The sequence below is a fragment of the Equus caballus genome, chromosome 27 (genome assembly GCF_041296265.1).
Source record: "Equus caballus isolate H_3958 breed thoroughbred chromosome 27, TB-T2T, whole genome shotgun sequence".
Lineage (NCBI taxonomy): Eukaryota > Metazoa > Chordata > Mammalia > Perissodactyla > Equidae > Equus > Equus caballus.
In genome coordinates, this window is record NC_091710.1 from 27,154,587 (window position 1) to 27,177,649 (window position 23,063).

At 39.4% G+C, this 23,063-nt stretch overlaps 1 protein-coding gene across 9 annotated transcripts in view; it reads right to left on the reverse strand.

The window, feature by feature from the left end:
* Positions 1-23,063, reverse strand: part of UNC5D (unc-5 netrin receptor D) — a 490,573-nt gene that overhangs the window by 30,217 nt on the left and 437,293 nt on the right. For 5 of the 9 annotated variants that reach the window (XM_023630502.2, XM_023630501.2, XM_070253542.1 and 2 more), the window contains 3 exons: positions 13,398-13,566; positions 11,510-11,737; positions 3,535-3,684 (listed from right to left, as the gene is read on the reverse strand). In XM_023630502.2, coding sequence (XP_023486270.2) covers positions 3,535-3,684; positions 11,510-11,737; positions 13,398-13,566 — 547 coding nt within the window. Of the gene's footprint in view, positions 1-3,227; positions 3,261-3,534; positions 3,685-11,509; positions 11,738-13,397; positions 13,567-23,063 lie in introns of all 9 variants that reach the window. The other 4 variants (XM_070253543.1, XM_070253541.1, XM_070253540.1 and 1 more) reach the window with 1 other exon arrangement.

Consider the following 23,063-nt stretch of genomic DNA (forward strand, 5'->3'; position numbering starts at 1 on the left):
ATTGAAAAGTGTCTTCTCTGTTATGACTTACTAAATTTCCTGTATTTTCTCCTGAGACCATTGGAAGAAAGGTAAAAGGAGTAATGCCCACTGCAGAGATGATGTTTCCTTGCAGAAAGACGTGAGAATAAGCACACACATAAAAATCCTCTTCTCTCCTTCCACTCCACTGCACACAATCAAAACATTTTAAAAAACTGATTTGAAAACAGGATCAAAAGAATATTTTTTGTTGTTGACTTGAGTAGCAGCTGCCAATAGTGCTCAACAAAATATTTAAAAATAATAGAATTAGAAGGACTGTGATTAGTGGGTTTTCAGGGCAATCATCTTTGCTTTCATTTATTCAGAATAAAAAACACAACACCACCAAGCTGAGAGGAATCATGTGGAAAGTAATATGGGAGGACAAAGAATAGCAAAGTTATGGGTGTTTAAAGAATTCCGGAAATGTTTTCATTTTGATTCCATTATAATTAGGTTCCTAGCAGATGGAGAGAATGTAAATCGTATCCTAGCAGGAGACAGACACTGGGTTCTTCAAGATACACAGCGTGCTAAAAAGACAGCTGCTTTTATCCTAGGGAGGTGACAGCCTGACTTTGTGTTTTGTAGAATTTAGAAAATAAATTAATATTTTATTGTATACTGTTTATTACAGCTTTTCCACCCCACAGTCAGCAAGGAATAAAGGAAACGGTGATTAAGTAGAACTCAGGTCCCAGCAAGACTGTTTAATTCCTGGAGGAGGGTTCCTAAACCTGGGGAGGGGACAATAGCATATCTCTAATTGTGATAGAATCTTAAAGAGCTCGAGAAGAAAAGTGGAATAATTGTAGCATTGTGGGCCTCTGAGTCAAGGTTGATGGGTGCTGCTGTAACCAGATGTCCTAAGAGCTCACAGACCCTTGCCTTTCCTCTCACTCATCATACCTGGCTTCATAAGAATTAAGGGTTGTAGCATAACATTCCATAAATTTTAGTCCTCCAGAACTTAAACCAACAAGACTTAAAATCTAGTCTTCCTATACACAGTCTCTCATCACAGCTCTGGGCCCAACCTTGAACTCACACCACTCTAAAAACATTTCTTGTGCAGTGGGTTGGTGTCTGATAGGGCAAATATTCTTTGCACTGGATTGTTCCCAGGCCTGTGCCTTCCTGGGAAATTCCACTTTTCCCAGAAAAAAGCAGGAAAGTTTCTTAGAAGAGCAGGCTTTGGGGACCAAATGGCATATGTCCATTCCCAGATTCCTGATCGGAAGTGAGAGAGAGGAATAAGAAGACAAAGATACCAGCACTCTTTGTGCACTGAGTTGGAAGATGACAGAAGATGACAGGGAGATTTACCAGTTGAAGGAGAGACCTATAAATGATGTCAGGCATTGTGAGATATTCTATCTCCACAATATCTCTGTGTTAGTTCCTATCCACTAAGCCCTAATGAAAAGCCATTCTCTATTATCCATGCCAAGTTTGTCAGTGCAAGTGCTGTTCTACATAAGGTGCGAGAAGGCTGAACACAAACCCTCTCCAAAGTGCTTACTTCTGATGCCCAGAAAACACAACATAGCCATCAAGGCAAGCACAGTATGTATTCACACAAGCTGGGGGGTTTCAATGATGACAGGGGCGAGGAATTGGTGGTACGGGTGGTGAAGAGAAAGGAGGAATAGAGCAGAAAGCCATTTGTGGGTGAGAAAAATGAAGTGGAAACAGAAACTCAGTGGATAGAAAAGGAAATTGTTTCTCAGCCTTCCAAGACTCCTTCAAATTATGCTCAATTACAGAAGGAAAATATTTACACATGTTCACAACTTCCATGCAATCCATCCCATCCCAGCGGTAAAGCCTGTTGAGTTTTCTTGTGAGCCAGTGCCCTTTGGCTTTGCCCGGTTCTGTTGCATCCTCTAAGGGCAGCAGGTATTGAACCCTTCAAGCCTTTTCTGCACAGGGCTCTCTTTGGAATCCCTGGTGTTGAAATTATTAAGTGCTGGTGCAAGGTTACGGTTTTTTCATTTGATTTTTTATCTCCAAGCACTAAACTTAATTGTTACTTTGGAGTGAGTAACTTGTGTTAGATCCAGTGAAGGGGTGCCCTTAAACCTATAAAGATTAATACAGAGGAATTTCCATGACTATCAGGACTTGTTTTAATACCCTGAATTTCAATTTGGACTAGAAACTTTGAATACTGCTTTCTGGAAAACAGAGACACCAAGTCTAGAACATCATAAAATACAGTTAGTCATAAAAAAAAACCTCTCTCCATAAGGAAATGTGCCAAAAACAAAAGTTTTGTGGCCATGAGTGATGTTCTTGTTGCTTCCAATGCACTAAAACTGTACACGGAGGGGCAATTCCCAAGGAAATGAGAAGTATGAAAAGCAAATAGGAAAATATGACCTTGTCTAATTTGAAAATGCTGAATTTTAGAAGTTGAAAGGATTGCCAGTTCAAGTTTTTTCTAACTCTCATAGTGCAGTCAAGGTTGTTCTCTTTGTGGTTTGGCTTGTTCCCATTCCGACACCTGGTATACCTCATGTAAGTTTTCTTTTTTAAATGAGTGTTGCAAGGATGGAAAGGTTAAAAACCCGCAGGGCTCTGCGAGTTATGTTGATGGGCAGAACAAAGAAGTTTGAAAGCCTCCTGTGATTCCAAATCAATACAAATCTACCAGAAGCTTTTCCAGAGTTAAGGAAATGTCCTGTCACATGAAGCACAGATGACTCTGGCTTAAGAAAGTCCCGTAGAGCAGCTGGCTGCCTATGATGAAAATACTTATCACTGGGAATTTCCATAGAATTCAGTGGCAGGGTCACACATTGAAAAGCAACCTTTTTATGTAAACATCTACTCAAATACCCAAGGAGACTCTCAGGGATTCTGCAGTCTTTTTAAAAAGTCTCTGATGCAGAGATATGTGAACAATAATACTATATAAATATGTTTATATATTTATAAAAGGATTCTAGAGGCATTATCCTTTCTTTGCCTCTCAACTTGTAATTTCCTCTTCCCATCTTGCCCAATTCATTTGACAGCAAGCACTTCATATATTTAGGACAGAATCTCTTGTTCCCACTTGGCCAGTCGTAGATCTCTACAACTCAAAATCATCACTTTTAAAAGGTTTCTCACTGACATCCAGTTCATTCATTGCTGAATATGATTAAAATAACGTCTCATAATGAAGAGATGAATAAAATACAAACCAACAAACAAACCTTGCTCTGAGTTGCTAAATTACCATCTTCAACCTATATGGAGCGACAATGTAAACAGGAGAGAGAAGAAATGTCACATTACCTCACATACAAGCACCTTTTCTCCACCTGTTAGAGACCTGAGAATTTACGACAATATGTTTCATTCCCTGTGTGTAGTCCAAACTGTTACATTTCTGTGACAGTTTTCAATTTAAATGCATACTTTTAAGGGAGGAGGAGAGTCAAGAGTACCCTCACCAGGATTTGTGACAGGTTTGCTGGTTGAAGCAAAGCTGTTTCTGTTAGAAACCCATTTGCCCGGTACCTGGCATGCAGTGAATGGTTTAATTCTCCAGAGGAATGGGGGGATGTCAAGGACAGAGATCTGAAGACTAAAGGTATTCCCTTTGAAATGCAGCAACTTTGGCTCTTCCAGGAGCTGTCCGCCTTGATGCCTTTCATCTGAAACCACTTCCTATAGGACAGGGAAAAGAGAAGAGGCACGCAATGAAGTACCAGTTTCTTCCACATTCTCTTTCCGTAGATAGCTATGCTCACTACCATGTATCTCCCAGAAAGAGATAAACAGCATAATGGACACACATTCTTTCACACCCCCATATCCTTGCAGGGTCAGGATTAAGGACCAAAAGCTGCTGAGTAATAAGGATTTGGGCAGAAAGAAACAATTGTTCTTTATTATATGTGTTGCTTAGGCTTTTAAGCCTTTCTTTAAAAGACTTCCCCTCCCTCAAGCAAACTGTAATACTGTTGTTTCCCCAATTGTATGCAGTTCATTCTGGTACAACTATGATCAAGGGATGTATTCATATTTAACCTGACACATCATCATATGTGACACTAAAGGTAGAAGCAACTCCTCTCCACTCTGGTTCACTTGTTTGTCACCAACACAGGCATTATACAATATCTATTCTTTGGCTCAAAATAAATGTTATAGAGTGCACGTACCATGTTTATTTGTGGTAATGTTCATAAAAGTTATTACGTCAAAAGGCCAAGAAAAAATAAGCTACTTATTGTCAGTTTTAGCTCAGAAAAAAGACATCAAATTCCTGTGATAAATAATTCTGTATCTTTCACTGAGAAATCTTTATATCTAATACAAACACAATTCATACACATTCTATTGAGTAAACAATTTAATTAGTTCCAAATTTGTGGTTTTTAGAATCATATTGGAGAGATGATAGGACAAGTGAAATAACAGAGCAGATATGAAGTCTATAAACTATGAAACTACTGTGGGGGTGAGGCTTTAAGTGTTAATGGAGATAAAAGATCTCCCTAAATCCATGCTTAAAAATCACCATTAATTAAGTTATAATTTCCTTACAGAGCTAGGAAAAATAAGAACATTGAAATCCTTTAATTATGTCCCATAATCTTCCCAGATTTTAAAAAAGATTGTAAGAAGTCAGGCAAATAGGTTTATAAATACAATAGAACTTACATTTCAATTATCAGTGAGTAAAAACAGCTTCAAAGGCTTTTCTTATTCATCTCTTCTCTATGTACAGAATAACATTAATAAAAACTTGTCTGACTAAGAAGCAGCTGTCCAGCTTTTATCTTTCATATACACATAAACTGTTAATAGATTGCTAATATCATCTCTCAGGACAAAATGATTCAATGCCAATGTCATTTTCTCCAGCTCTTTGGTCTTGGTATTGGGAGAGGTATTTCTTGAGGCCCTGAGTCAGCCCTGAACTTTCTGTGGTGATGAAAATGTTCTATATCTGTGCTGTCCAATGTGGCATCCACTAGTCACAGTGGCTATCATGCACTTGAATGTGGCTAGAGTGACTAAGAAATTGAATTTTTAATTTTAATTAACTTGAGTTTAAATACTCACATGTAGTTATCAATTACTATATTGAACAGTCTAGTGCTAGGAAATTCATCACATTGTGGATCTAACAGTTGGATATAACAACATGGTAGCCAGTGTCTGATAGGAGATACAGACAGTGTACAGACACCGGCAGGATGGGGAGGAAATGGAATCCATTCCAAAGGCTGACTTTAGATCTTTTACAGATGTTGGTCACTGGTTCCTTCTTATGAGATTTACTGAGTGTCTACCGGATTTATACTTGCGCTGGACTCTGGGTGTAAAGAAATGAAACTGTCTATGCCACCAAGGAGCTCACAGTCTAGTGAGAGGGTTAGAACAGTAGGCACATGATTATCACTTAGTGTCTAAGTAGTATAATATATGTATGCCTGGGAGGCTAAGGCAAGACAGAGGTGCCTAACCCAGATGGGAGGAGAGGCCAGGAAGGGAGTCAGGAAATTAATAGAGGAAGTGATATTTGAGCTGAATCTTGAAGTAAAATGGGGGCTAGTCAGGGGAAAAAGAGGGAGAGTGCATTCCAGACACTGAGTAGGGTGCGTACAAAGGCACTAACAAGACAGAGCTGGGATAGAAGGTTGGGGTGGAAAGTGTGTGGCTGGAGATGATGACAATGTAGGTCATGGGCCAAATCATGAATTCTCGTTTGCCATGCTAATGACTTTGTGTTTTATTTTAGAGTAATGTTGCTCAGCTTTTAAGGTGCATCAGAATATTCTGGGGGCTACATATACTCAAGAGAGTACTGATCTTGTACACCAAAAATGGAAGCACAGGATTCTAATCACACTTCTCTGTGGTCTTGGGCAAGTTACTTAGTTTCTGTAGAGCTCAGTTTCTTGCTTGGGTTTATTCATAGCCAAGTAAAAAAATTAGCATGATACTATACTAACCTCTTTTTGCCGTTCTCTCTAGTGCAAGGTTAGAAACAAGTACAAATAAGAAACATGCTTATTAAAACCATATTAAAGCCAGAGAATAACAACAGTGTTGATACTTCAAGGAATGTTTGACTAGGCTCTTGAAAGTGCTCCCCTTTTCTTTAAATCTGACTTGGCTGAATGCACAGAGAAGTAAACTGATGTCAGGAGATGAAGTGACCTGTTCGAGGTCCTGGGTTACTCAGTGTAGAGCTAGGCTCTTTTAGTATTTAGATAGTACATAGCACTACCACACTAGAAGGGAACTTAATCAAGTTAAACCACTAAGTACCTTATCTACAGATGAAAACACGAGAGCCCCCTAAGAAAGTTATCTGCCTAAAGCCACATGGTTAGTGTCAGAGCAAAGACTAGAACAGGCAACCTGATAACAGTCTAGCGTTTTTTTTCTACTACATTTCCCTGCCTTTTCCTATACAAATTTTCATTTTTTTTTTTAAGAGTGATGTGAAGGTCAGAACGCTATTAACTCTGTCCCATAAATAACTTTTCATTGGTGCAAGATATTTGTAAAGATGACATAAGTCAGTCTGCGTTTGCCCTAGAGTTACATAGCTGTCTAAGCTGTTCCTGAAATGCATAATGGAGAATATTGGGAATTTTTAAAATGGATATCTACTTATAATTATCACAGAGGAAAATGGTACCTTTTAAAGATTTCTGCTTTAGGGCCCCAAATTTAAATACAATCATGATTTATTTTTGCTTTTTTAGCTTGCTTACTTTAATGTTCACATATTGAACCAGGTATATACAATTAACAGTGTCTGGTAATCTTGCACAAAATATTAAGCAATTATAGTTATTCTGGAAGAAAAAATTAATTATTAAAATGAAGAAGCCCAATAATGAACTAATCATTGTATTTATATATTTGTAAAGGCACAATTGGCTTCAGAGTTAAAGAAATAAACTCCTGAGTACAAGCTTTAACATCTTTTTTTTTTTTGGTATGCTTTTTTTTTGGTGAGGAAGATTGGCTCTGAGCTAACATCTGTTGCCAATCTTCCTCTTTTTTTTTTCTCCCAAAAGCCCCAGTACACAGTTGTATATTTTAGTTGTAAGTCCTTCTAGTTCTTCTATGCAGGATGCCGCCACAGCATGGCTTGATGAATGGTGTATAGGTCCATGCCCAGGATCCAAACAGGCTTCCCCAAAGCAGAGCAAGTGAACTTAACCACTACGCACAAGGCTGGCCCCCTCCAAGCTTTAAAATACTCTCCAAATAGAATAAATTTTATTTAACACAGAATTCCCAGTTACTCCCTTAATCTATTGTGTTCCTCTCAGGGGCAAGGCCTGTACATCTGTATTTTTAAATGCTTCTCAGACGATTCTTATGCCCAGCCAGGTTTGGAAATCAGCTATGCAAACAGCTCTGCTGAGTCAGTTCTGAGTCATGTGGATGGACCACCCCAAGAAGGAGCCCTCAGATTCATTTGATTTTTCCTATCTTTCTCCTACATGACAAGGACCTTCTGTCAAATCTCTGGTTCTATTCTTAAATTGATATCTATGTTAATTAAACTAAAAATAGTGTCTGGCCACTTTATTGCATATAAAATGTACTCAAGCCTCTGGTCGGTGGTTTTTCTAACATCTCTCCTTCATTGTTTCACATTGGGGGTTGCTAGGAATGCAGTTCTAGGAGTTGTGGCCAGGAGAAACTTGTGCTTTGTGCCTCACTGAGCTCTTTATGTTGATTTAATGGGACAGGCAGCAATATTCAGGTGTGCTTCAGGGATACTAAACCAAGGAGGCTGAATTTACATATTTATGAGACAAAACTGTTTGAACTTAAGTGTGCACGTGCACACACACACACACAAACGCACAGAAATTATGTCGCAGTGGTGTTTTCCTTTAAATGCTTTACATGAACAATTTTTCCCAAGGTTGCATTATTGATAAACACAAGAACTACATCTGGAGGAAATCCTCTGAAATTAGATTCTAAATCCACATTAATGCCAAGTTAGTAATGAGTACCGAGAGGTACTGAATAGGAGTGCTGGGAGCAACGGAGAGAAAAACTAGTTGTTTTTTCTTTCTGAGATAGGGCAAAGGCTTAATTCCTTGCTTTCCCTAGGTCAAGGTTTGTTTGAGCTTTGTATGTCTGTGTATGTGTGTGTGTGTGCACGTCTGTATGAGAGAGAGAGGGAGAGAGAAAAAAGAGTGTAATAAAACACAATAACAAAAATCTAGGTCTTAAAATATTACTTCTTTGAGAACATATCACCACTCCTCAAACTTTAGTGTGAATTCATCAAAGGAGGCGGTTCAAACACACACACATAAAATGGCAGCTCTAATTCTGACAGAAACACAGGAGCAAGAGGGACAAGAAGTCATTTGGTCCTTCACCGTCTCCTCACCAGCAGGAAGATGGCATTTTTATTTTTAAAAAAACATCTGAGCTGATTTAATTTCCCATAGAGATAGTTTTAGATGTGGTTATCAGAAGAGATCTTCAAAAATCTGAAACTAAATTAATTATATCTTACCAAGGTGTGTGAGGTATTTCCTTTTTGTCATTCAAAGAAACTGCTACTATTTTTCAGACAAAACAACTCCAGAGCAAATGAGAAGCAAGCATAGTAGGCCTGCGTGAGGTGTAGAGTAAGGAGGGCATGACTGAAATGGAGAATATTTCTGTTTGATTACTAGAATAACTTTTGGTGCGGCCATTATATTGCCAGGCCCTCATCTAGTCCTAAGAGGACAGAAGAGTTGGATCTGGAAGCTGTCCTTCTTTCAAGGTTTTCCAGTAAAGGGTAGGCTTTTAAGCATTTTATGGGACATAATTTGCCAGTGAGATATGGATGAAGTGAAAGATGGGAGCATGCCCTTCAACCAGGATTCCTTCTCGGTTGAGAGCAGAGTTCTAGTCGATCACATATCTATTATCATTTCTTTGAGATATGAAAGATGCACTACAATAAGTATAGCAACTGTCACAACCAAACTTGTATCTATTTCCAAGTCATAACAAACGTTTTCACGATAGTGATAACTGAGGCAAATCCAAGATAGGCAATTTCTTCAGAAGCGCTTCATGAAAAACTACATACTAATTTTGATTAAGAAGTCAGCGTTCTATCAGAGTTACAGAAAATGAGTCACCACTGTAGACAATATTTTCAGCTCACATCACACAAGTTGGGGAGCTAATGTTAATGTGTGAAATCTTTTAGAGGTTCAAAAAGTGAACTGTTGCTAAGGCTTTCTTAAAGTGCGACTATTTTAATGGATTAGTAACTATATAATTTTCCCCTTTAATCAACTACCACATATGAAGCTGTGAAAAATATGACATAAATGATTTGAGTTATTAAAGTGGTTTTAAATGAACCTTTGCAAAGGTCCTGAACACATTCACTTAGCAGGGTAAAAATCCCGAAAGCGAGATCCTTTCAGAAACAAAACCCAGAGACTAATACCCGGGAGTAAATGGACGTTTCAGAAAAGCTACAAGTTATGTTTTAATCTTTCTGTGGGCCAGAAAAGTTATTCAACCAAGGCTGATGATCTCTCAGAACCCCAGGGGAGAAGCACGGCCTTTGCTGCTCATGACAGCTGTCACATACATCCTGTCAATAACTAGTACAAGCAAACCCAACTTTAAAATCAGGTTTATTTGACACAATAGGAGAGAGAAAGGATCAGTGGAGGTAAATAGATTATGACAAATGGGGTCAAAGGTATTTCTACTGGAAAATGTTTCTCTAAAGCAAAATTAAAGAGTTTGACGAAATTATCTCTAAATGATGACAAAAGATATTTAGATTCAAGTTAGAGGGAGAATATCATGTTCCCTAGCATTGGCTAAGAAGGGAATATTACCCACAGGAATGGAGAGTGGTTTGAAAAGCTGTGATTAGGGCCTCATTTTTATGACTTCTACTGCAATTGATATTCATCCGTGAACCGTTGAGCTGTTGTAGAATCTGGTAGCAATCAACAGGAATGAAAATAGATTATCTGAAAGTCACTCCAAATAAACCCTTTCAGCAAACATCCAACTTACTGCTATATACATCAGCAGTGAAACCATTATTCAAAGAAAATTCCAAGCTTGTTATGAGGGCTGACTTCCAAGGCAGTTGTGACAATGAGATTCTCATAGTCACACTAGTCAGCAGTGGGTTACCCATATGAGCCAGGAGATGGGAAATCTTCCATGGCCATCCACGTTTACTCCAGTTTACTCAGCCTTCAAAATCTGGCTGAGTTACTAAATATTCAACTTGAGTCATGGTGCATTTTACAACTGTTCAGTCACAGTAACAATCTCAATTCATTCTTTATTTTGATTACTGAATGTCTGTTATGTATTTTATCTTGGAGAAATTCTCTTACTTGGGATGGCAAGAGCGGAGGAAGAGTATATAATGGCAATCATAGGATGAGATATAATTACTTAGGTTGAAGTCTCTACTCAAGAAAATGGCACCCCAATGAAAAAAGCCTCTTTTCTGAAGAGCCAAATATTAAGTGTGCCCTTCACAATGACCTGTGCTACTTAAGAGATAGTGAGGGAAGGTTTGGGAACATAGGTTGTCACTGTGTCACCTTATGGCTTCTGTTCAGGATTCAGGTCTTGGTATCTCTTCTATTGGTAAACGTGAGTTTTCCAGCTCAGTGTCTTAAAGGCTAGTTATGGAGAAAATGCTCTGCATAATGGACTTAATGATGCACGACTGGAAGAGCAGGGATCTGGGATGAGGTGTGTCAGGAGCGCTATGCTACTTATAGATGGGCAAAGCTTACACAGGCACGTCTGCATTATCCTTGCTGCTATTAATAAACGCACTCTCTTATAAGTAGGTAATTTAAAATGAATCTTACATGATTAAAAATACCAAAAATGGAAAGGAACCTTGAACCATCTCTGCTCTGGTAGCCCTAATAATTAACAGACTGTGTGTCCAGGATATGATATGACTGCCTGCTGGTAGGTATGATTTATAATTGTTGTTCCCTAACTACAACCTTGAGTTGATTCAAGCAATTTTCTCAGTGCCCTCTGCACATCAAATAGCTCTTGTTGTTCCTGTGGCTCATGCCATTTTCTTTTCTTGTCACAGTATCCCTTTTTCTTTTACTTCGAACTCTCATTCATCTTGGAAGGTTCACAAAGGGTTCTAAAAAACTCCTCCAGTCCCTCTATCGCAATTGAGTCTGTTTTCTGAATTCCGACTACACTTCTAGTCAGTTTTATAATTTAGCACACGATGTTCTCTATATGTCTTAATTTAACCCTTCTCTCTTCTTGAGTGCCAAGTACCTCGTACCCTCAGAACTCAGCACATTGTTGGACATACAGAAACACAGATTTTACTTCAAGATAGTATCTCCATCAAGCCAGTAACGTGGGTTCATTTTCCAGACCCTCAGCAATAGGATTGTCTACTGATAATGATCTTTAGGGAAACCTCATGCTTTTATGACACCAAAAGAATTATAGAGAAAAGGCTGACCTGAAATGCACAAGGGGTATTATCCACACAGTAGACTCTCAAGTTATAATCCAGAGAGTTACAGGACATGCATCCAAAAACCGCCACCTTGAGTTGCTTTACGGCACAGTCTGTGATTGGTTCTCCAGTGAGGGCATATGTCCCAAAGCTATCTAGGAGCACGTGGCATGCAAAGGGGTCCAAAAGGCAGTAACAGGATGTGGATTCATCCTCCACTGACATCACTTCCTGTTGGGAAAAGGTGTGTTAAATTCTCTCAGCTTGAAAAGAAAATGTAATTTAACAGTTACTTTGCAAGGATATAAACAAACAAAATTTTTTTCAACATATTTTTATTGTGCTCAGTTTCTTGATGTTAAAGTCTCCTCTTCTATAAAAATAATTTCTTACATCAGGAACTCAAGAAATGGTTATATTCAATGTGTTAAAGTTCTACTGTACAAGCTATAACAAATATCACTTTGAAAATCCTCTTTTCCTTAATTCAATTCTGAACTTTTAAGAAAAAAATCTTGAACGTTAACATCAATAAACAACCTTTTATCTTATGTTTTTAAAAAGGTCTATTTCTGAAAACGTCTTTCAATATCCTTAAGGTAATATTTATTTTCTTTCAAACATATTTTCCTGTTCCATTCCACGAACATGATTCATGAGGAACCATTAAATAAATGGTTTGGATAAGATGTACTAGAATGTCAGCCTCCCTGATAAGAACTTAGGTATGTGTGAATGGTTTGGTAGAGCAAAAATATAACACCCCCTGGATGTAAAAGAGAGAGGAAATGCTGAGAAGAAAAACTAAAGTGGTAAAAATCAAAGCAGAACAAAATATAATGGAAAAGACCCCCAACCCTGGCCCCTTCATGACGCCCATGGAACTTTATGCCCCAGGAAATTTGCCTGTGGTTGTACTAGGACTGAATAAACAACAGAATGCATTTTCAACAAGGAATCTCGACTAGTTTCAAGACAAAGCTGGGCAGGTAAATGTAATCCATTTCAGCAACTGGGAATTTTCTTCTCCTAAAGAAACATGGTTTTCCTTTTACTTCTTTTGCCTGCAGCACCTCCTGGGAGGGAAGATCTCAGGGCTAGCTCGAACAGGTCATTGTGTTCCAACAAGATAATTCACCTGCTTTCATGCAAACTGACTTCAGATGACATAAAAGGAATCCCTATCAGACAGATAAATCAGAGGTTTCACTTAAAATAGTAATTCCACTGCAATCTTTCTTTGCTGTAACTGTCTCCCTTGTTGTCACCCTCCTCTTGTGTATCCTCATTTCCCTTTCTTGTCTCTCTCTCTTGTTCTCTCCTTGTACTGTATCTCTTTTACCTGAACTCAAATACACAGGGAAATAGACACTCCGAAAAATTTTCAATGCATTCATTAATTCACCAAAACAAATTCAGCACCTACTGTGTTCGTGAATACTTAAACACAGACTTGTTATAATCCTACGATGGCAAAAACAGATATAGTGATTTCTTTTATGAACACAGCCTGCCTGCCCTGGGCCTCCTCTCTAATTCCACAGAGGCCACAAAGGCAAGTCAGTTCAGACGGGGACATGGCCTAGGAGGAATGACAGGAGTCAAAGTCCTATGCACCGAATACAGATACATAAGGGTACATGTCTGCGTGGGTAATTACAACTGTATTCTAAAACCAAACCAAAAAGCTCTGCCTTGTCTCTTTTCCATTATCACAGAAAAACACTAGCCAGTACCTTGAGGGTGTTATATAACACATGCCACCAACCCTGTGAAAAACAAGAAAATGCTCAAATTTTACAGCTGACTCATTGTGTTAAGAGAAAGGTTAAATGTAACCCACAGGTAGAACTCAAATTCCATGTTTTAAAAACAAAGAATCACATCTCACCTCCCACTTGCCCTGCTGCGTCCTCTTCTTTAAATGGATATTCCAGTGCTCAGAACTGACGTCTGCACAGTGTGGTATGGTCAGTGCAAAGGGAGTGGTGACAATTATGTCTGGGGGACCACAGGTGACTTCAGGACTCAGGAGCACCTCGGATCCATCCGACTGGAGGCTTTACAGTTGGGAAAACATAAAAGAGAGAGGAGGCATATTTGCATGTGAATTTAGTTACAAACTGGGATTTTTTCAGGCTGGGCAAAATCTCTTCCCAGGATTCCCTCGTGGACAGCACCACACATGCACAGGGCTGGTCTGGACTACAGCCATTTATTTTGAACTGCTCAAGCACAAAGACTGAGTTTAAGCCTTGGTCTCAAATCTTGGTTTTGAGAAACAAAATGACAAAGCCTTCTTTAGAAATATAGGGCAAAACAGAAGAAAGCAAATACCTCATACACCACACACACTGGTGTGTAACAGTGGTCACACACCAGCTGCTGAATCCTTATTCTTGCTGATAACATTACCAATGACCAAAGCCAAGAACTCTATAGAAATGACTGATCTGGTAATCTTACCATCAGATTCTTTTCTCCCAACAATACATTCTACAAACATTTTTAATGTTAGTAAGTGATAAAACAAACAAACAAATAGTTATGGAACAAAGCAACGCTTCAAATGTATCTGAATTGAGCATGTCTAATCTGGCTTTGAAAATATTTATGTTCCACCAATGCACATAAGTTATATAGTTATGTGCCATATAATGAGGTTTTGGTCAACGACGAACCACTTATATGAAAGTAGACCCCTACGATTAGTACCATGTCGCCTAGGTATGTAGTAAGCTATACAGTTTAGGTTTGTGTAAGTACACTCTGATATTCTCACAATGATGAAATCACCTAACACATTTATCAGAATGTATCCCCATCATTAAGTGACAGATGACGGTACAGTGATCACAGAGGAGACAGTTATAAATGTGCATAATCAAATACATAAATATATATCTTCCAACTCTTTCCTATTTTAGATCTAAATTTAAAGTCATTCCATCCAAACCTGATGTTCATATTTTTCTGTATCGTGATTTATACACAGTGGGAATGCAGAGTCATGAAACAGGTAAAAGAAAGTGAAATTTAACTAAATTTAACTAATTTAACTGAGATTAAACTAAAATTTAACCAAATTTAACTAATAATGTCACCTCACTGAATGCATCCCTTTTTCATTTTCTTGTCTTTTCTTTCAAATCTCTGCTCCCAAACAATATGGTGAAGACTTTATAGGGAGAAATCAGTTAGAAGAACTCAGAAGTCTACTAATTTTTCCCCAACTGCTTATGTGTTTTTGAACAAGCTATTTTCTTTTTGGCTGGATTTTCACTTGTAAGCAATACAGTGATACAGAATCTAGAGTCAATAAAGCAATTTAGGAATCTCCCAGATGACAACGCTACATGAGAGCTGGGATTGATGTTATTACTTAAACTTTCTCTCACCCGACGTCAGAAGGACATCTAAATGCCATCCTTGATCAAAAAAGCTATCCCTTGAGCAAGATCCAGATGAAATTTAGCACTAAAAGATACCATCTTTTCCATGATCGTGTATAAACAGCTTTTCTATGAGTTCATCTAACATGATATTAATTTCTGAATTGCTTTTGTTGACGTGCTGGTTGGTTCTCTCTCAAGTTCGTCCTGGTTGCAATCTAGCTCATTATCTAGCATTTGCCGCTGCAATAAAAGTCGAGGCATATAACTGAGCAGGAACATCTTATATCCACTGCATCTAAAATAGCCCTGAACATTATTACAGGGTCTCCCTCCCCAAGAAGCACTGGAGATGCCTTCAAAAAGTTCAGTCTTCCACATAGGCAACCATAGTCCAAAGCTGACAGCATAGGGCAATCTGACAATGTCTGTATTTACCTTTAATCAGGGCAGGCAAGCAAGGGAGATGGGGTCAGAAAGTAGTCCATTAGCAATAATAAATGCTTTGTGAACAGCCTAGAACAGCATACTTGAGGTTTGAAAAAGTGTAAAATTCCAGCGTGAGCTCTAACCAGTAAGAAGTGGCAGCCTGCACGTGGACGCTTGCCAGCAGCCCTTTGAGAGGGTTAAGCGCTCTCCGTGAAACCGCCGGCCACACTCAGCACAGATAGGAAGAGCAGGGATGCTAAGAGTGACCGATGACAAGCTCTCCTAAAAGAACTATTTAACTGCTTTCAGAGAATCATCCCCCTTATTGAACATATTGTTCAAACATGTGGGAATTTGGGGAATTATTGAATGCCAAATGAACTGAAATCAGCTAATCAGATGGACTCACACTCATTGTGAATAACAAGGTCCCTTTCGGTAATCGCTTAAACAGCAACGAAGAGTCAGAGGTGGTGCATCTGGAGTCTTGGGTGGAGCAGAGAATGCAGCTTTGCAGTAAGCAGGTGTTGGGCATTTCCATAAGTGCAACAGAAGCAAATCAAGATTCCTATCTGATCCTCCTACTGTGAAAATAGTGTCTGTGGGTGTAGGTTTTTCTCTGGCAAAGGAACAAAACTTAAATCTCTCTATTTTTTTCCCATGATTAATAATAATTTGCCCTTTTCTGCCGTCTTCTATCTGTGGCAATCAGGGAGATTTACAAATATTAATTAAAGCTCTTCACACATCTGTGGAAGCAGGTGTTAACGGCATAACGTCACGGAGAAGTCAATCAAAGCAACGGCAGCAAAATAGCCCTGAATTTCTGACTCGCAGGCTCCTGCTCTCTGTGACCAGATGCACTTTCCTTCTCTGTTACCACTAGATTTCTGGTCAAATTGCTGGTTCTTGTGACATCCCAAGGAAAGATGGAAGAAAAAACATAGTCCAATTATAGTTATAGAGACAGACTTAGGACACTTGACGACAAACAGCTGAGGAGAGATGGCTTTAACTGTGCCTGGGCAAATATGGGGACCGTAAGGAAAGCATGGATGGCATTTAAGTTTTCCCACACTTTGGAATCCATGACAAGGAAGTATTCATGATCCTGCTAGAAAAAAAAAAGGCAACATATTTTTCTACAATTGCTGTGAGTTACTAATACTGTAAACTATTAGCCGCAGTGACTTCAAGATCATACTCTGAACCACCTCAGTGCAGCACACACCCTTGTGTAGATCAAGAAGTCTGGTTGTGTGGGACTTTTGCTACCTATCTTTTTTCATTGTGTTCTCTCTCCATCTATGCTGCTCATGTGTATGAACGTTTATGGAGATAAAATGATCAATAATTTAAGAGTCAGTTCTGTGTAACCAGGTGGCAGGTTGAGCAACTATATGAAAACACGGTTGTGAATTCAGATTTCTGTTCCCACAGTGCAGCTGAGGGTTCTGAGTAACACTGCCAGCTTTGCAGGGTTGATGCCCCCAACTGCGAAATATAGAGGGAAGGAGAGAGTGCTGATCGAGGGCACGAGAGCATTTTGCCTGGTAATCTGGTAAGATAGAAAGACTCATATTGCTAACCTTGTTTAGTTACCAGAAAAGGAAACCAGGAGTAGAAGGTAGTTTCAGAGAATACACAAAGTGGGGAGAAGTACATTCTTGTGTCCTCACTTGCCCTTGACGACATCATCCCCGATACCATATCACTTGTCTGACCTTTTCTCTGTCATGAAAACAAGACAGTGTGGCAGAAGGGAAAGCCTATGCCTTTATGAGCCCCCTTTTCTTCACATACAAAATAACACCTATGCTAAGATTGTTTGAAGAGTTAAAAGAAGAAAAACACAGGGGCCGGCCCGGTGGTTCAGCAGTTAAGTTTGCACACTCTGCTTTGGTGGCCCGGGATTCGCCGGCACAGATCCCAGGCGTGGACCTACACACCGCTTGTCAAGCCATGCTGTGGCAGGCATGCCGCATACAAAATAGAGAAGACAGGCACGGATGTTAGCTCAGGGCCAGTCTTCCTCAGCATAAAGAGCAGGATTGGCAGCAGATGTTAGCTCAGAGCTCATCTTCCTCAAAAAAAAAAAAAAAAAAAAACAACCAAGAAGATCATAAAAAGCACCTGGCATGTGATCCATACATAAAGGTTCTGCTTTGCCAACCCCGAATTCCCACCTTTCCTGGATTTTTATGAGTCTTATTTCTGTAGGAACTGGGCTTTTGGAGATGGCTAATTTATTCAACAAATATAATTATATTAATATACACTTCGACAAAATTTTCCATGCCTTAGGGATGAGCATTATGGGTTTTTAGGTTCCTTGGCAATGTTCTCATCCCCACCTCCTGCAGCCTGTCCTCAATTCAGCAACCAGAGGAATCCCACTAAAAATGCCCACTTGTTCCCACCTCAAGCGAGTGCAACTGTTCCTGCTGCTCAGTGCTGCATGGAAGAGCCTTCCTTCAGACATCTCCATGGTCAGCTAGCTCCCTCACGCCCTCAGGTCTTTGCTCAAGTGACGCCTACTGGCCAGGTGCTCGCTGACCGTCCCTGAGCAACGGAACTGCAACATTCCCTCCAACAAAGGCTTATCTTTGCTTTTGCTTTTCTCCACAACACTCATTGCCCTTTAATACACTACACCATTTCTTTACTTATGTAATTAGTCTTTTGTCTTCCACAAACTAGAATGTAAGCTGTATAAGGCCAGGGATTTTTTTGGTTTATTTGTTGATTGTTGTGTCTGCAGTGCCTGATATATGCTGGTTGTAAGCACTCAATGGTATTTGTTGAAATGGATAGGAGCCAGCTTGAAGTGGCCCCAAGTGGTCAAATCTGGAATGTTTTGAGCATCAAAACAAAGTAAATAATGGTAGTAAAGGATAACAACCCACTGGCTAACGTAAGAACCTGTTGAATATATGGATGTAAATGAACGAATGCATGGAAAGGGGAAACTCTTCCATACAATAGAAAGCCATCTAATAAATGTAGAAAATCATCATTTGGAAACCAACCATATTAACATTTGATTTAGTAAACAATTAGGAATGGATGCTAACCTACTTGGTGGGAGTTTGAAGAATAATAAGGAACTATTCGAAGGGTTTCAAAGTATCTTCCCACAAGATACTTATTAATTACAAAGGGTAAAATATTACTTTATAGTGGAAAATCTTGGCAGACACCACCTAACCCAAGTTATCAAAGCTAATGTTGTCAGTAATGGGATGAATCAATAGAATATACCTCCGGGTAAGACACAGTGAAAAGAACTCAGCATCACTTCTGTAACATTCCTGCCAATAGTATATAACCTGCATCTAATCATAAGGACATATCAGACAAGCCCAAACTGAGTGACATTCTGTAAAATAACTGATCTACACTCTTAAAAACTGTTAATGTAATGATATAGAAACAGACACAGGAACTATTCCAGATTAAAGGAGACTAAAGACACATGACAATAGAATGTAATGGATGCATTGAATTTTCATTTGGTGTAAAGGACATTAGTTGCATAATAGGTGATACATGAATAAAGTCTGTGGAGTAGATAATAGTATTGTATCAATGTTAATTTCCTGATTTTGATACTTCTGTGGTTATGTAAGATAACTTGTTTTTAGGATACACACTGAAATAACTAGGGGCAAAGGGATATCTTGTTGACAATGGTTAAAAAATACATGTGTGTGTATATATATATGTGTTTTATTTATTTGTATGTATATATACATATATATATACACACACATGCACATATGGAGAGAGAGAAGAAAGAGTAGAATACATCAAATGCAATAAAATAATATTTGTGAATCTGGGTGTGGGATAGCTGGGAATTCTTTATACTAATCTTGCAACTTTTCCTTAAGTTTGAAATTGTGTTCAGAAAAATAAATTTTTTGAATGAATGAATGAAGATAGAGGCTTAGGAAGAATTTTTCCAGAATTCTTATAACAAAAACCGTGGGGTCACTGACTACTGTATAAAATGTGTGGTGGAGGGTGACGGAGGTGCTGCAGCTGGTGGGGATGAGGTGCTGGTCCAAACCTGGCCACGTGGTAACTAGCATTCTGTAGCCCCCGTCTGCAGCCCAATGCCAACAGAAGGTCACAGTGATCAAGGTCAGTTACGAGGCGGCAGCTGCTAACCCCGGCAGCACTGGAGTGTATCTGTGCACATTTCGCTTTTGCTTTCAATATTTCTTGACCTGATTCTAGACTTGTAACGTGTCACTCTCTTCAAGCAAAACAACCAGCTCCATATTTCGAGATGAGATTTTCAATGTTGTTGTCTGTCATGCTGCGCTGGGTAATTATTGTTCCCTCCTTTCCTCCGTATGGTCTGTATTATAGATTAATGTAGGTTTGATCACCTTTACCCAGAGTAGCACTCAGGAATGCAGGCAGTAGAGTAATGATAGTTTTACTACGCCAGACCCTGGGTCGATACATAATTAAATCATATTTTAATGGAATAAACATAAAAGGCAGATAGATGGAAACTGTACTTAGTCTTAAAATTAGAGCTCAGAATTCAAGGTAGCTCCAACCTCCCACAGTTTTCTACCCAAGAAGATACATAGCTTTAACTATTATTAGTCTCCTTTTCTCTTTTCGTTAGAACTCTCATATATTGACCTAGAGTGCTAACATTGCTGTAGATAAAAATCAAGGTTTGGGGCTTATTATTCCTGTTGTTTTACTTGAGTCAAATACTCGTCTCACTCTCCAGCTCTAACCAGATCTTTCAGATCAGGCCCAGGAAGATAACATCACAGAATCTCCAGCAGAGATGGGCCCTTTAAAGCTAGCTTGGCTCATCAGTCAACCTCAACATCGTGACTAGGTCTCCTGAGGGCTTTAACCGTGTAACCACTATGTATGACTTAAGAAAAGAGATTTCTGGAAAGGGATAATAGGGGATGAGGAACAGAATAGAGGAAAAAGAAGTTGAACAAAATCTTCTCTTTATCACAATAGATTTCTCCTTTAGTCTTTAAGTGGTTGTAAAACTGTAATGTGGTTCACAATTCCTCAGGCAACTTACTTAATATTATATCCCTGGACACCACTGATGAAGATTCTGAATCAGTATTTCTGGGATAGGGCCCAGGAACCTGCCCTTTTTACCTGCATTCCCTACCTGCAAGGTATGCCTGGCATGAACATTTGAGAAAAGTTGTGTAGTTCTTGAGAAAATATCCAAAGCAACACCTCATGCCATGGGGGATTGGTGGTCTATCAAATATAGATAGGGTAGGTTTCCGAAATGGAACTTGGATGCTGGTCAAGTTTAAATGCTCAATATTAAGACCTTGGATGATGCTACTATGATTGAAAATTCAACTGCACAGGGACTGTTCCTACGTCCTCTTTCTTTAAGTAGCATGTATATTAGTAAGCAAGGATGTCAGGTTGGGGGGTTAATTAGCAGTAACTGGAAATAATGTTATAGCTCGTCAAGCCGTTACATCCCATTATTTGGGGCAGAGAAAGGAGCGGTGAGAACAGTGGATTACAACAAGCAACAAGCCCAATTCACTGAAGATAGAAGCATATGGCTCTACTATTAAAGGGTTTAAAGATCTGGGTCACCCACACGGTATTATCTGGAATAGGATCACAGAAAGGGAGATGGCACAAGGCGGGTTGAGGTGGGAGGCGAATTACATCCACACTGGAATGAGTTTTTGACTTTGCTGAAATCTGAGCAACACCACACTGAGAGATTAAACTGTTTGCATATGTTAAGCGGCTTTAGTTTACACACACATTCATAGGGTGTTTACCAATTAATAGACTCAAGGAATCACAAATCATGTGTAAATCACCAGTTCATAGACACAATTTAAGCCTCATCTTTCATGCCTTGTCAGCTTGCCTTTAGCTTATTTCCTAGGAGCAGTGGAATGATGGCTCACTGAAGGTGCTTTCGAGTGAAAGAAAGTGAGGGGAGAGGGAGGAGATTGGATCTGCCGGGCATGCTGCTGTGACGTTTTTTATATCAACTAAGTTATTTATTCATTTATGTTTTGAATAGGGCAAGACAGCCTTCTCTGGAGGAAACCTGAGTTTTATTCCTAGGATCATTTTATTTTAGGCTGAAGAAAGACCTAGGAGTAATCAGGCCCAATACCATAGTTGTGCAGATGAGGAAATAGAAGGTCATGGTGTGAGGTGGAGTGACACGGTCAAAGTCACACCTCACATGTGACAGAGTGTGGACTAGAATCTCCTGTCCTGTTAGTGTTGGTTGCTGTGGGGTGTGTGTGGAGGGGTGGGTAGTGGAAGGCACAGACGTTTCCTGGAGACATTCTCCAAAACTGGAATTTCTAAGGTGAAATGTCGGAATGAGAGTTGCTAAGATTGTATTCATAGACACTAGAGAAAGCCTTAGGAAAGTAGGGCCTTGAGGTACATAGAGTGGTCATAATAGAGGCTTGAATTACAGTAGTCCCCCCTTTTCTGCGGGGGATATATTTCAAGACCCCCAGTGGATGCCTGAAACCGTGGACAGTACCAAATCCTATATATACTGTGTTTTTTCTTATACATCATACCGATAAAGTTTATTTATAAACTAGGTACAGTAAGAGATTAACAACAATAATAAAACATAGCAGTTATAACAACATACTGTATAAAAGTTACAGTAGATCTTAGCAACCTCAGCATACGAGTTTTTTCTTTCCTTATTAAGTTGAGAACTTTCACCTTTTCACTTAAAGGAAACACTTTAGGGCTCTCTTTGGCATATCTGAATTGCCAGCAACACTACTCTTGCGCTTTGGGGTCATTATTAAATAAGAGTTACTTGAACACAAGCACTGTGATACCTTGACAGGCGATCTGATAATGGAGACAGCTACTAAACGACTAACGGGTGGGTAGTTATACAGCCTGGATACACTGGACAAAGGGGTGATTCACAGTCCCGAGTGGGATGGAGGCAGGATGATGCAAGATTTTACCATGCTGCTTAAAACGGTGTGCAAATTAAAACTTATAAATTGTTTATTTCTGGAATTTTCCATTTAATATTTTCAGAATACGGTTGACCGAGGGTAACTGAAATGCTAGAAAGTGGAACCACAGATAAGTGGGGACTACCATAGTTACCTATTATTGCTGTAGCTCAGACTTGATGGCTTAAAACAGCGCAAATTTATTATCTTAGAGATCTATAGGTCAGAAGTCTCAGTGAGCTAAAATGCAGGTGTCAGCAGGGCTGTGTTCCTTCTGGAGAGTGTAGGGGAGAATCCAATTTCCTTGCCTTTTCCAACTTCTACAGGCCGCTCGCATTCCTTGGCTGGAGGCCCCCCTTTTATCTGTGAGTCAGCAGTGCAGCATCTTCAGATCTCTGTATCTGACTCTGATACTCCTGCCTTCCTCTTATAAGGACCCTTACATGGGCTCACCTGCCTAATCCGGGAAAATGTCTCCTTCTCAAGATCCTTAACTTTAAGGACATCTGCAAAGTCGCATTTGCCACGTAAGGTAACATATTCAGAGGTTCCAGGGATTAGGATGTGGACATCTTGTGGGCAGGGGCATTCTTCTACCACCAAGACTTCTCATGACTTTCAAGTTAGAACCTAGAGACCCCTCTGCTCCTGCCTCCTGAGCCACTGTTGTCTCCCAGACGCCGCAACATTGAATCAAGGTGTTGCTTCACCTTTGCGTTATCTTCATTGTTTCAACTGCCAGCACCT